The sequence below is a fragment of the Pyrus communis genome, chromosome 1, assembly GCF_963583255.1.
Source record: "Pyrus communis chromosome 1, drPyrComm1.1, whole genome shotgun sequence".
In the NCBI taxonomy this organism is placed as follows: Eukaryota; Viridiplantae; Streptophyta; class Magnoliopsida; order Rosales; family Rosaceae; genus Pyrus; species Pyrus communis.
This window is the reverse complement of record NC_084803.1, coordinates 24,077,740-24,092,667: the sequence shown is the minus strand read 5'-3', so window position 1 is coordinate 24,092,667 and position 14,928 is coordinate 24,077,740. Positions and strand designations below refer to the sequence as shown.

General features: G+C 37.8%; 1 protein-coding gene across 2 annotated transcripts; it reads right to left on the bottom strand.

The window, feature by feature from the left end:
• Positions 1-1,864: 1,864 nt before the first annotated feature.
• Positions 1,865-12,488, bottom strand: LOC137735857 (polyadenylate-binding protein 2-like). Of its 2 annotated transcripts, XM_068475220.1 has the most exons (6): positions 12,246-12,488; positions 12,046-12,148; positions 11,587-11,657; positions 3,107-3,298; positions 2,891-3,015; positions 1,865-2,801 (listed from the first exon to the last, which is right to left on the bottom strand). In XM_068475220.1, the coding sequence occupies exons 1-6, from the start codon at positions 12,429-12,431 to the stop codon at positions 2,753-2,755; spliced, it is 726 nt and encodes a 241-aa protein (XP_068331321.1). In that variant the 5' UTR covers positions 12,432-12,488; the 3' UTR covers positions 1,865-2,752. The 2 variants fall into 2 exon arrangements, with proteins under 2 accessions (XP_068331321.1, XP_068331323.1); XM_068475222.1 differs by lacking the exons at positions 11,587-11,657; positions 12,046-12,148; positions 12,246-12,488 and adding an exon at positions 9,279-9,715.
• Positions 12,489-14,928: the final 2,440 nt, after the last annotated feature.

The following is a 14,928-nucleotide window of genomic DNA, read 5'->3' as shown; positions in this document are numbered from 1 at the left end:
ATAGAATGATATATAGATTATAAAATATTAGAACATAGGAACAAGTATATCATTTGTGTTCATCTAAGTATTCAACAAATCTTTTATAATTTATTGAAAAAATAAAATGCAAAATGAAAGTTATATATTTTATGTCTAAGTGAGAGTTGCGACCTAGACAGGTGCCCAGGTAGGTCTGGGCGGGCTAGGCAACCGCCTAGGCGGTCTAGACGGGCACCTAAGCAGGTGTAGACACACTTTCTTAATTTTCAAACGTCTCGAGATTAATCGGAATAATGACCAGCCGCTTAACACCTAGACGCTGGACGAAAATTTCTAAAATAGTGCTTATAGTACATATAATTTTGCGTTCATCTCTCCCATCAGATGACTAGTGATTTATGAGAAAGTTCTCATTTTGGCGGTGCCCGTGATTAGGATGATTAACGCACACGGCCGTATCTATACAACTGGTGTATACAAACGCCTCGTAGTGTCACATTCAACGCTCTGCATGTCATTCTTGTAATTTTGTGATAGGAATGTTGTGTCCAGAAGTTTGTTCCTCATACAATCGATGTACAATGCATACAACTCCCCATGTTATTCACGCGACCTACTCGTCTTATTGTTCTTTATATTTTATTTTTCATATTTTGGTGTATGATGAATGATTTTGTTGAGTCGGTAGGCAAGTAGCAATCTTTCTAGATCTAGATATTAATAAGGAAGAAGATTCTCTTCGGATTCACCTTCGGATTCCCATCTTCTAACAGTTTATCGTATATTGTGCGATTAGTTTTTATGTATATTGTGTGATTAATTTTCGTCAGGTATTATTTGTATTTAATTTTAAATAAAAAATTAAATAATTTATGATCATCCGATACATGATAAATAATTAAAATATAAAAATCCCTAAAATCTTCATAATTTAGATCATGATGAGATCCAAATCGTTAATGTACGGCCTAAACGAAGGCCTCGCATGTGTATAATAAATATTGAAAATCATCATTGGACCATTTTAAAATTTTAATATAAAAAAATACAAGTTCAGAATATAATCCAAAAGGTCAACAAGCAATTAAATTATAAATTAGACAGCTGCACTGCACACGTACCCTTGTGAAGTGCGTGTGGTGCCACGCATAACATATGCACACACGTGTTCTCTTTCTGTTGGGGCAACGTTCCACTTTTATGTTACTTTTATCGCTTAATTATATCATTATTTATGTCATATTTCTAATAAAGATGAACTTACATACATAAGTGGATGTATGTTAGATTTCTTGGTCAATAAGAGATGTAACCCATAATTGTCAGATTTGTTCAAATCTTTGTTTTAATGATCCAAATTATTTTCCTTATTCAAAATTTATTGTTGCAAGAAATCATTCAAGAAAACTAATTAAAAAATGAAACAGTTCAAATTATTAAAATACAATGCTGAGTTGGTTGTACAAAAATATTCATCGATGAAAGTCGCTCTTTATAATTGGGTACATGTTAAATTTCTTGGTCGGTGAGAGATGTAACCTTAAACTGTTAGGAGTCCAGAGATCTAGCACTAGTAACTTAGTTGTGGCCACCAGGGGAAGAGGTAGATGAAACCCTAACTAGCTGGTTCAACTTGAAACCCCCATATGCATATAACTATAACTCACGTGCCCATCTAACTATAACTATAACTCACGTGCCCATCTAACTTTATATTCTGCTTGGTTTGTTCGTCTTATTGTAGATAGATGCAGGTAGAGCACCGGTAGCTCAACTTTTTCAAGGATCAGAAAGACTTAAGGAGGCATTTTAACCTCTTCTGGCCACCATCGTGTAATTCACCAATTTCAAAAATCGAACCTAAGACTAGCCGTGTGAAATATGACAACGTAAAAACAACATATTAGGAAACAACAAATCCATCTTCATTGGTATACAATCTAAGCAAAATTGTATTAATTTATACAGGCTGATTGTAGCCTACTCCAATGAACTAAGCAAAGCAAATAATATTTATTATTGCCTACTTGGGGGGAATAGACAATATTTGCCTACAGAGAATTGCTTATAACGTTGGCTCATCATCCATCACACCTTCCTTTTTTTGTTGACAAAACTCCATCAATCTTAAAGTTTAGGCAGGGTCCTGCATCTAACGAAGGAAAAGGAAAGTTGGAGTGAAGGATACGATGAGCATATATGATTTGGATGTGCAAAGCCACGAATAACACACACACACACCACACACACACCACTCGACACAAACGCACTACTAGGATCACAACTAAATGCTCTCACTGGAATCCCGATGAGTGCTAGGTTCAGTCGCACACATGCGTGTGAACGAATGAGACCTACAAATGTATAGCTGGGCCATTCTGCATCAACAGCTCACCTACCGACCCATGTGCATGTGAACGACTGAGCCAAGCCCAGTCTATCTCTAGTAATGCCACCCTTGAAAACACCATTTTTGAGGCATACCAAAGATGTTGCCAACATGGATGGAAGAAATTATAGACTATGCATTGCATTATTGGCCAATAAGAAACTTTTATTAGCTACTTCATATGGCACACGTGCATAACCCTCAACCGCAACATAGGCGTTCTAGTCATATGGTTCAAAGTGCACTTTAGCAATAAGGGCACATCGATAGAGCTACCAGGGCAAAACTAAAACTCAGCAATAATATAAACGACAGGCCTTGTATTAGACGACAAATCCTTTCAGCCAGATGCATACGCTAGTCCACGATGCAACCAATCTTCTAGTAATACGGCATGTATCGAGCTGGCCTTCTGAACCTCGGAACCTTCCTGCAGATGGAAGAAAGGGAAAAGAAAGCATGATACATCAGGCACCTCATTTTGATAATAAATAGAATAAGAGACTGGAAGGAACATACCCATATCCATAGGGCGAGAAGTAAGGAGGTACATATGGCCTCCTGAAGCGGTAACCCATGTAAGGATTGAAGCGTCTCGGCCGGTATTGCTTCATACCAGGAACATTCGTCCTTTTAGGCAAAACCTATAGACATATATATTAACAAGAAAATGAATAAATGCGATAACAAAAATAATGGATAAGAACATCCATGCCCAGCTTTCCGATGAGTTACCTTCAATTGCCGGCCGTGCAACTCAGACTCGTTTAGCCCCAGAGCCTCTTGAACAGCTTCGGTTTCCACAAATTCCACATAAGCGAAACCCTTTGGTTGGCCAAACTTATCTGTCAGTATAGTCACTCTATTGACCGTACCACATGATTGGAAATGCTGCTGCACTTCTTCAGGTGTGCATGCATAATCAACCTACAAAACATGATTTATCCAGTTTTTGAAGACAAAGCTGAGTCAGCCAAAGACACAACACGCACGATAACACATGGAAGTGCCTTCACGACCAAAAAAGAAACAATAAAGCTCAGCTGATACTTTGGCCTTGAGAACAACTGAGTGTGTTTGAAAGTTTTTTAAAAAGCGTCAGGGCATTCTGCCAAAATAGAGTTAATTTCTTGATGTATTCATCTCCCAATTGGAGGATTTATATAGGAATACAAGCAATGATGATCAGGTATGAAACCAGTACAAGAAGTCATAAAAACACTACTGCCTATACCTAACTTTACTGTTTACAACTACTTTATTAATTACAATGGAACTCATGTCTAATTTCCTAATTCTTAAGTCTACAATGGCTGGCTGCTATGGCTGCTTAAGTCCACAATGGCTGGCTGCTTCAGTTAACACTCCCCCTCAAGTTGGTGCATAAATATCTCGAATGCCCAACTTGCTGAGTGCAAGATGGAAAATCCTACTTGACACTGCCTTTGTTAACATATCTGCTAGCTGGTCATCACTCTTCACATAAGGCAAGTTAATGCTACCATCAACCAACCTTTCCTTAATAAAGTGCCTATCCACTTCAACATGTTTAGTACGATCATGTTGAACTGGATTATGAGCAATGCTAATGGCGGCTTTGTTATCACAATAAAGATTTGATGGCTTTGTAGAATTGAAACCCAATTCTCTCAACAACATATTGAGCCATAACAATTCTTGCACGCCGTGTGCCATACCTCTAAATTCAGCTTCAGCACTGGATCTAGCCACTACATGTTGCTTCTTACTGCGCCAAGTAACTAGATTTCCTCCAATAAATGTAAAGTATCCAGAAGTCGATCTGCGATCAGTTACTGACCCAGCCCAATCTGCATCAGTGTATCCTTCAACTTCTTGATGTCCATGATTGGAAAACATCAAGCCTTTTCCAGGAGCAGACTTCAAATACCTGAGAATGCGTTGTACAGCATCCATGTGGGCTTCACTTGGCCTATGCATAAATTGACTCACCACACTTACAGCATAGGCTATGTCAGGTCGTGTATGAGACAAATAAATCAACCTCCCAACTAATCTTTGGTATCTTTCCTTGTTAGCCGAAACTTGATCAGGATAGTCTCCTAATCTATGATTTTGCTCAATTGGTGTGTCTGCAGGTTTACAAGCTAACATCCCAGTCTCAGTTAATAAGTCTATAACATATTTCTTTTGAGAAAGAAAAATGCCATGCTTTGATCTTGCAACTTCAATACCCAAGAAATATTTCAAAGTACCCAAGTCCTTCATTTCAAATTCCTTGGCTAGATACATTTGAAGTTTTTGAATTCCCTCGACGTCATTACCTGTAACCACCATATCATCCACATAAACAATTAAGGCTGTAAGTTTACCTTTATCATGCTTAAGAAATAAGGTATGGTCAGCCTGAGTTTGCTTGAACCCATAACTTCTCATGGATTGAGTGAACCTGCCAAACCATGCCCTTGGTGATTGCTTCAATCCATACAAGGACTTTCTCAACCTGCATACTTTGCCAATATCACAAGTGGTAGTGAATCCAGGAGGAAGATCCATGTATACCTCTTCATCCAAGTCTCCATGTAGAAATGCGTTTTTCACATCAAACTGTCGTAGAGGCCACCCCAGATTTGCTGCCAATGACATAAGAACCCTAATAGTGTTGATCTTTGCTACTGGCGCAAATGTCTCTTGATAATCAATGCCATAGGTTTGAGTATAACCTTTGGCTACCAATCTGGCCTTGTACCTCTCCACTGAACCATCAGCTTTATGCTTTACTGTGAACACCCATCTACACCCAACAGATTTCTTGCCTTCAGGAAGTTTAACCAGTTCCCAAGTGGAGTTTTTTCGAAGAGCTTCCATCTCTTCAATCATAGCTTTTTTCCATTTTGGATTTTTAAGAGCATCCTGTAACTTATTAGGAATTGAGACTGATGACAATTGGTTTGCAAAAGCTATATAAGAGTCTGACAAGCGATGAGATGAAACAAAATTAGATATAGGATATTGAATACCCTTTGTGGAAGAATAACCATAACGAACAGGGGGTATCCCTCGATTTTCTCGAATAGGATAACGAGAACCAGACTCATGATGTGGTTCATTTGGATCAGCACTTAATGAAATCTCATGATTGGACTCATCAAATATAGTAGGCTGAAGAGAAGGAGAATGAGTGGTTACCTCAGGATAATTCGTATGAGTAGCAGCTGATTGGTCAGAGAGTTGGTCAATGAGGGGATCTATATGTGGGTGGTCTATCTCATCAGCCACTTTTTCTTTTTCTTTTCCTTTATCTCCCCTTTTTCTTGTCCTCTCATATACCTTCAATATTTTTCCACTCTTTGCCTCATCATTAGGCAAATTTGGACCATCACCGGCATCAGACAAGTGTTCATCCGAAAAATGCATACCACCAATGTCAAGTGGCCACTGCTCTTCCTCCTTACTCCCCATCTCCCCCTGAAGAGAAGTGACCGAATCTCCGTCTGAAAAATAAGCCTCTTGTTCCTGAAAGGTAACATCCATAGAGACAAAAAATTTCCCATTGGGAGGATAGTAACATCGATACCCTTTCTGAGTAGCAGAATAGCCAATAAACATACATTTGATGGCTCGAGGATCCAACTTATCACGATTTTGCATGTGGACATGAACATAGCAGACACAACCAAACACTTTTGGAGGAATATGAAGGAGTGAAGGAAGAGAATGATACTGGGAAAGGGTTTGGATAGGTGTTTGAAATTGGAGAACACGTGATGGCATGCGATTGATAAGAAAAACAGCTGTGTGAATGGCATCACCCCAAAAACGTTTAGGAACATGCATAGCAAAACATAAAGATCTAGCCACATCCAAGAGGTGACGATTTTTACGTTCTGCTATACCGTTCTGTTGAGGAGTATGTGGACAAGATGTTTGATGAATGATACCTTCTTGTTGAAAAAATGTTCCAAGTCCATAATTCAAATACTCTTTCCCATTGTCAGATCGAACAACTTGAATTTTAGCATTAAATTGGGTTTGAATCATTTGATGAAATATTGGAAAAACAGACATAACCTCACTCTTATTTTTTAGTAAGTATACCCAAGAAACTCGAGTGCAGTCATCAATGAAAGAGACAAAGTATTTAGCACCAGTATGAGTAGGAATATGAAATGGTCCCCAAACATCAGAATGAATAAGAGAGAAAGGAACATCACTTTTATTGGAGCTTAAAGGAAATGAGACACGATGATTTTTAGAAAAGATGCAAGTTTCACAATGGAAATTAGAAACCTTGACTTTAGAAAATAAAGAAGGGAATAGATATTGCAGGTACTGAAAGGAAGGATGTCCCAATCTTTTGTGCCATAACCAAATTTTTTCAGAAGCTTCAAATTGTTTAGCTTCCACTTGACAACTGTAACTTGTCTTCTCACAATCTGGTGGTAAGTCCAAGTAGTATAGACCTCCCCTCTCTCTACCATGACCAATCAACGCTTTCGTTCGAATATCCTGAAACCAACAATGAGTAGGAGAAAAGATGGCAAGACAATTTAGTTGATTTGTGAGTTTACCAATAGAAAGCAAATTGTGAGAAAGATTAGGAACATGTAAAACAGATGAGAGAGATAGGCATGGTGTTAATGAGATGGAGCCTGCTCCAAGCACTGGAGTGGAAATACCATTAGCAACTTTAACGGTATTTAAAGGTGGAGTAGTGTGAGAAGCAAACCATGAAGAGTTGTTGGTCATATGGTCAGAAGCCCCCGAATCAATGATCCAAGGTTTATTTGGAGCACCAAATGTGGTGTTCAAGGCAAAACCAAAGTTACCTGCGTCGACTAAGGAAGTGGAAGCAGTAGTAGGAGAAACTGAGTGAGCAGATTGATCTACTCGAGGCACGGAAGGCGTTGGTGTAGACAGGTGTGCTTGTGATCCAACAATGCTTTTCTTTTGATTTTCCTTCTTTTGAACCCACCAATCAGGATATCCATGCAACTTAAAACAAGTGTCTCTAGTATGCTTATCCTTGTCACAATAAGTACACTTCCTTGTATCAGTAACTTTAGATCCACCTGATCGAGAATTCGAGACTCCACGGGGAAATCGAGACGGAGCAGCTACCATGGCTGATCCTTCCACTTGTGGGCCAACCAACATAATGGTTTGCCTACTTGCTTCAGCATTCACAAGAGCATAAGCAGCACGAACAGATGGCAAAGGTGTTTGAGTCAAAACTTGACTGCGAACATGATCTAAATGAGGATCAAGGCCAGCCAGAAAATCATACAATCTTTCTTCTGAAATTTCTGTCTCTCGAGCAGCAACATCATCAGCACATTTCAATTTTCCAGGACGTAAGAAATCTATTTCTTGCCATGTTTGCTGGAGTTTACCATAATATGCAGATAAAGGCTCACCATTCTGGCGAGTCGCCAGTGCTTGACGGCGAAGTTCATATAATTTTGATGCATCTTTTTCAATTGAGTAAGTTTGGGTAACAGCATCCCAAACATCTTTTGCAGTAGAGAGTCGGAGAAAAATGGCCCGCAAATCTCTAGTCATGGAGTTGAGAAGCCAAGATTGAACCATGGCATTCTCTTCCTCCCATATAGCATACGATGCATCGGCTTCTGCTGGTGCCTTCTTTTTTCCACTGACATAAGACCATTTGCCTCTGCCAGTGATGTAGATGCGGACACTTTGGGACCACGAGGAATAGTTGGACCCATCCAACTTGTCTGGGGTGATATGCAGAGACATATCATTTTGTGTAACAGCGGCTGAAACAGTGGTCTTGGAGTCACCCATTACTACTGCAACGAATTCTCTTTATTGAAACAATAGAGAGTCAGTCTCACTGAGAGAGATGCAGGAACAAAATGCAAGGAGGAAGAGGCAATGGCACGGGTTTGTTGGGTGATTCCAACGGGTATGGTTTATAGGGTATGGGGTAGTATTTAGGTAGAGATGCAGCGGAATATATATGGTTAACAAGCTCAATATGGGTAGTGATGTTGGCAGATATGGCCAAAGAGAGATCGGATTCGTATGAAAGTAGAAGGCCTGCTATTCTGCAGGTCTTATGGGGTAGATGGCAGTAGTGCCAGTAGGTTAATCAGAATAGAAACTCCTTTTGGATCAGAATGGCTCTGATACCATGCCAAAATAGAGTTAATTTCTTGATGTATTCATCTCCCAATTGGAGGATTTATATAGGAATACAAGCAATGATGATCAGGTATGAAACCAGTACAAGAAGTCATAAAAACACTACTGCCTATACCTAACTTTACTGTTTACAACTACTTTATTAATTACAATGGAACTCATGTCTAATTTCCTAATTCTTAAGTCTACAATGGCTGGCTGCTATGGCTGCTTAAGTCCACAATGGCTGGCTGCTTCAGTTAACACATTCTAAATACCAAAAGCACTTTCTGCCCTGCTTAGCTGAATAAACAAAGTACTTTTTTAGGCAACGAAGAATTCCATGTCAAATTTTATTATACATGGCACATAAAAACATAATCCCCATCCAACATGCCAATGAATGTTTAGTCCCTGTAAGCCTGCTAACTTGAGAAGACGGAGCTTCTGCATCCTACAGTCTCGGTATTATTCCAATTACTACTTCCAACAAAATTTTGCACGAGATGAAGAAAGTCCTGGATAAGTCTTATCAATGTAACACAGAAAACTGCTATCCTGTAACACTCTCCACTAAAATTATAACATAGGACCATGGGTGAGGCACACAAGCAAGGGAAAAAAATTTCTAAGGTGAACATAATTTATAAAAATATTACGAGAAGAAGAAAGTCACACTCAATGGATATAGTCTTCTTTTTTAAAATTTGGGTGAACGTAGTCGACAGATAAGAAAATCTATCTCAATCAATATAGAGAAGCAGAATCATGTACCCCTCACCACATAAGTACATGGGCACATATTCCTGAGCCACCAACCAACACCATTCCAGCAGCAGAGAAGCTCTACAACTAGAATTGAATACACGACTTTCCTTGGTTCTTCAAAACAGAGTTGCTGGCCCCTTGTGTACTGAAGATCCAGCATCTAAATTCACATCCTACCGCGTGCCCCAGCCTTCACTTGGAATATCTTCAGCAAATTTCACCCCTTCTTTCCTCCTCAACACATCATATCCCCCTACAACTAACTGTTGTAATTTTCCAAATGCACTTTTCTTTTTTCTAATTCTTTCTTCTTTTTCTTTTCATGCTTTTTTCTTCACCTTTTCCAAATTTTCCTTTATTTCTTTTTTTATTTGATATTTTCTTCCTCCCATTTTCAACTTTTGTAATTCTTTTTTCTTCTTTCTTTCTTTCTTTCTTCTTTTTTTTTTTTTTTTTTTTTTTTTTTTTTTTTTTTTTTAAATTCAACGTGTCCCTGAAATGACAGTCTATTTATACATCAGAATACTCTGAGCCACCCTCAAACTACAGTGTAACATGTCCAGCTCATACACAGAACTTGATGAAAAACAATGACCCTGCGATCATATTACGACATAAGGTCAATCCATGACTCTGAAGTTGGGCATCATCCACATCCACATAAAAGTAAAATAGAAAGATAACTTCAGTGAGTAGTACAATTGAGGAGGTTAACCCCTTGCTTTCTCTTTTATGTTCCTCCAAGTCCAAAGTAAAAATTAAAGAAGACGACAAAGGGAGAAGAAAAACACAATAGACAATAACAAAAAAACAAAAGAAAAATGAAAAGACTAGCAAAATTCAGAGTACTGTCATGATATATGATTACGGGTTGAAATATAAAATAACAAAGACATAGCAATATCTGATGTTTTGAAGTGAAGTCTTATAGATCGCAGAAGTGGTAAAGTCTACAAAACTAACAAATTAGAAAAGAACCTACTTAAGAAATGAAACATTGTGGAAGTGAAGCAATATCAGGTACGACCATAAATTATTGAGCTATTACAGTAGTTTGTTATCTTTGTTATTTTATGTTTTCCAACTACCGATTGCCTATATATGGGTCGTCTTGTAGTACGTTATTGGTCCATTGGTTTGATAACGAAGAATTGCATTGAATTGAGTTCACCCTACTTGCCCCTCTTTCTCCTTCTGTCTTTCTTCTCTTTTACAATTCCATCATCCTTAAAATATCTCTTCCCATCCTTCATACATTGGTGCAAAGCTTTTTCCTTTTTAAAACCATATATCTTGTGAAAAATTATGCATGCTTTCATTGAAGACTAGGTAAATGTAAATATAAAGAAGCGCATAAATAATGTTAAGCCATGGCATGTTGATCAACAAATGCATAAACCACAAGTTCATAGACTGTTAGGTTGTGGGTTTTGTTATTTCTTGGGCTTTAACAAAACTAGAATCAAATATAGATTGGGCAGCGCGTAAGCACACATTGATATGTAGATTCTTGAATTACAGATCTAGAGAGTTTTGAAAAATCTTCTGACCTAATATATTCATATGACATTACAGCTAAAGAAATTCCAAATTCTAGATAGACTGTAATGTGAGGGTCCTTTAGATTGTAAAGTGATGCATGAGTCCCAACACAAAACATTCTCATATCCTGATTGATATAAAAGTTATTTTATACTAAAAAACAAGCATTATTTAAGTAACTATTTCCTTTAAATCCTTTCATATCCAGAGGTGATAATAAAATTAAGGGAATCCCCATTAGCACTCCAAAATAGCCAACCTGCACTCCCCCATTCTTTATATTTTACTTGACAGAGCAGTGCATGATGACTTTTTGGAGTACAATTAGCAGCTCCCTAATTTAATTCCATGAGTGCATTTTAATAAATATCAACACTACTACCATACAAAGGTTAAACAAAAATGCAGATATCAATGGCTTATCAACATTACTAACACTAGATAGAGATACCAAAAATCTGGTCAAATCATAAAGAATATCCTCTTCATTTTGATACTGAAAAACTAAATTGATATATAAAATCTAGTAGTGGACTTGCCAAAACCACATGTTTACTCGCACTAAGCAACTTCACACAAAGATAACATGACAAACTGGAGGATTTCTCTATAAACAGCTGAGTGTCAGAAGTATGAGTGGGCTGTCGACATAGATCAAAAAATGCCGAACGCAGGGCAACATGGCCATTAGGACTAGACAAGTAGACAGGTCTAAGCTTAAATGCACAGAATGCAAATGCTTCAGAAAGAGTAAGAGATTTCAACATTCTGGTACTTACATTGCCGACAAAAACCGATCGTGCATCCACCTCTTCCCTGTTTGCTTGAGAAGCAGCGGCAATTACAGGATCTATGTGGAAACAATAACGACACATAGGTAAATAAGCATGTTACTCAAAAGAAGTTAAACCAAAATTCCTTGCAAGTCACACGAAAAAACAAACATAAAAATGTTAAACTCCAAAGGACAATAAGAGTGTAATTATCAAAACGCTGATAACATAACACACCTCAAAAAACACTTAGCGTGACGCATAACTAAACCCTTGTGCTCTATTTTTCAAATTTCATGATATGCACTACAGATTTTCTACAAACATTCAATAGAACATGGTCAAATACAGCATTTTACAAACCATATATTCCAAAAACCTCCCTCTTTCAGTTTCAGTAACCACAGGATTCAAGAACCAAAAAATTAATTACTTTTTTCAGGAGAGAGAGAGAGAGAGGGGAACCTTGAACAGCGCCCATTTCCTTCTCAACCTTGGCCTGCATCTCGCGAAGAGCCGCAGCTTCCTCCTCCATCTCCTTCAACCGCTTCTTCATCTCGTCCAGCTCCTACAATACAAAATCAAAGCCACCGAATTAATTTGACAATTGTGTTTTACGATTTGGTTGCTGAAACAAATTGAATTTCTAGGGTTTTAATGAGTACCTTTACGGCGGCGGCGTCCGCGGTGGACATGTCAACGTCGGCGTGATGAGCGTCCATGTCGCCGTCCAAATCTCCTTCGTCTGGGATCTCTGCTCCGTACACCTCATGCTCCTCTTCCTCCATTGCTCTTTGACCTCTGAATTCTTTTCTACGAAGGTATACTCGTCCGTCTCTTGTATTTGCCATTGGATTATACTTGGAGGCTACACTAGTTATACGGGGTCGTTTTGCCAAATCTATTTTGCTTTTTTATGGAATTTTCTATGGAAAACCCAAAATTGAAACATCGTCATCCTTCAATAATCATTTCGTTTTTAATTTTTAGTTTTAAGCAATTACCATGGTTACTAATTAGTCTTATGATGATATTGCTTGGGTTCTTGCATGAACTAGCTGAGAGTGTTCACTGTGTACAAAATTGCTAGCTAGTGATTGTAAGATAGATCAATTTCCCTTGCGTCCTTAAGAGCATCACTTCTTGTTGTTGTCAATACCAAATCAGGTTCCATAGGTACTTTGGCGGGTTTTTCTTCAAGTACATTGGCTTCCTCCAATATATCGAGTGTATATTTGCATTGACAAATAAAAATTCCCACTTTAGAACGGGCAACTTCTACGCCAAGAAAGTATTTTCAATGGTTTGAGATCTTTAATTCGGAAACAACCTTTGAGAAACTTTTTGAGATTACTACTTGCTTCTTCATCATTCCTTGTAATGATCATGTCATCAACGTAAAGTAACACCAAGTAATAGAATTTTCACAAACCTAAGTAAACAACGAGTAATCAGCACATGACTATCAAAAACTAATTTCTTGAATGGCATATGAGAATCGCTAGAACTAGCTGCGAGAGGCGGTAACATATATACTACTTCATGCAATGTACTATGGAAAAATGCATTTTGCACATCCATATGGACAGATACCAATTCTGAACAGCAGCAACAATCAAGAGACAACGAACAGTCATTCATCCAAAGGATGACACACCTTTGTCAATAAGATGCCACCATGCATAGGGTTACTTCCTAACACTACGGTCGGCCACCTCCTCCTATAAATACCTCCATCTCTACTAAATTTTGGTATTTAGAGAGAAAACCAACTTGGGCATCAAATGTCCATTGACCAACCCCTCTCCCCCTACCTCGTGAGCACGTGAGGCTTTGGTCTTTGATCAAAGGTATTGATTGTTTTGTAGGTACAAATTCAACAAGACTGAAGACAACATATTTTTTTTGCCACAAACCATATTACTATGTGGCTACCCTTCAAGGTTCTTTGATTAGTGTAGAGATTATAAGGCGCTTTCATGTATGATGTAGGATTCTTTCCCTTCCAATTTCTCTCTTCTCCAGTTTCCTCCTATTTGAACGGTTGTTGGAAATATTGGCAATGTGGATGCTACTTCTCCTACAACAAATTACATTAGATAAATATTAGTATATGATCATTCTCATTGCCACAATTATTTACATAAAAATGAACAAAATAAGATAAAATACTTATCTTTAGTAGGTAGAGAACGTTCTTCGTTGATATTTGATTAGTACAATATTTTAGGTTAAGGCATGTAAGTTCACTATCCTTAAGAGCAGATTTCGCTCCTCTAAGACAATGTCTTGGTGTAGCAGGTTATGACGCCCTACTCTCTAGGATACAACAACCTTTGATCCTTGTAAGTGTACACTTGTAATATTTAGATTGGGTGAACAACTCAATTTTTCCATTGGTACAAAACAATTGAATGATATAGCCACACTTGGAAGAATGAGGGATTCGATTATGGAATAGAGATGATGATCTTATTTCTCTCTTTCCAAAAAAGGCTCACAATTGCCAATATATATAGTCGAGGCTGAGCCCCAAAAACCCGTGATCAATCATGGCAACGAGAACGAATTAAAATCAAATAATTGCAACATTATGCATTCAAATGTGATTGTTAACCAATACGTTAAAACCAGACTCATGTACCTGAAGGATTTTGTTCTCATCTAACTTGAAAATAACAATAAGTAAGAACCAATTCTAATGCCATATCCAAACGGTCCAATGAAATAAGATTGGAATCAAAACAATCATATAAAAGATTTGATGTCTAATGCATTGAATATGTAGTATAAATATTCAATGGAAAGTTATTTCTAAAGGTACGGTCAACAAAGGTTATAAATGAATTTATACCAAAAGAAAATTAAATTAAATAAAAGAATCAAATCTAATTTTGAATTAAAACAATTATAAACAACAAATGTACTTTAAGATGAGAATTTGGGTTTTGAAATACCACTAAAAATTCCAACAATCCCCCACATATTTCAAAATACAAATCGAATCACCAGAAAGGAATTTGAGAAACAAAAGGATAACGAGGACCAGGATGTACCAAAGGAAAGTGCGAATCCAATGCATCAGAATTGGTGTCTTTTGGATTATGAACCAACCTTAGGACGAGCTAGCCGTAACTCACATGAATTTGGTGAAAATTAATTTTTCTATGAACCAAAATTTCTTTTCGTGAATCATAGGACTAACCATCCACATTGAATCCTCTGAATTGAGCTTGTCCTAGCGGGGCACGAATAGGCCATGCGCCCACTTGGATATTTACAAGTGCTCTAGAGAACTAGCTTAACCTCTCATAGGAAGCGGCACCACTTCCACACTCGTATAGGTGA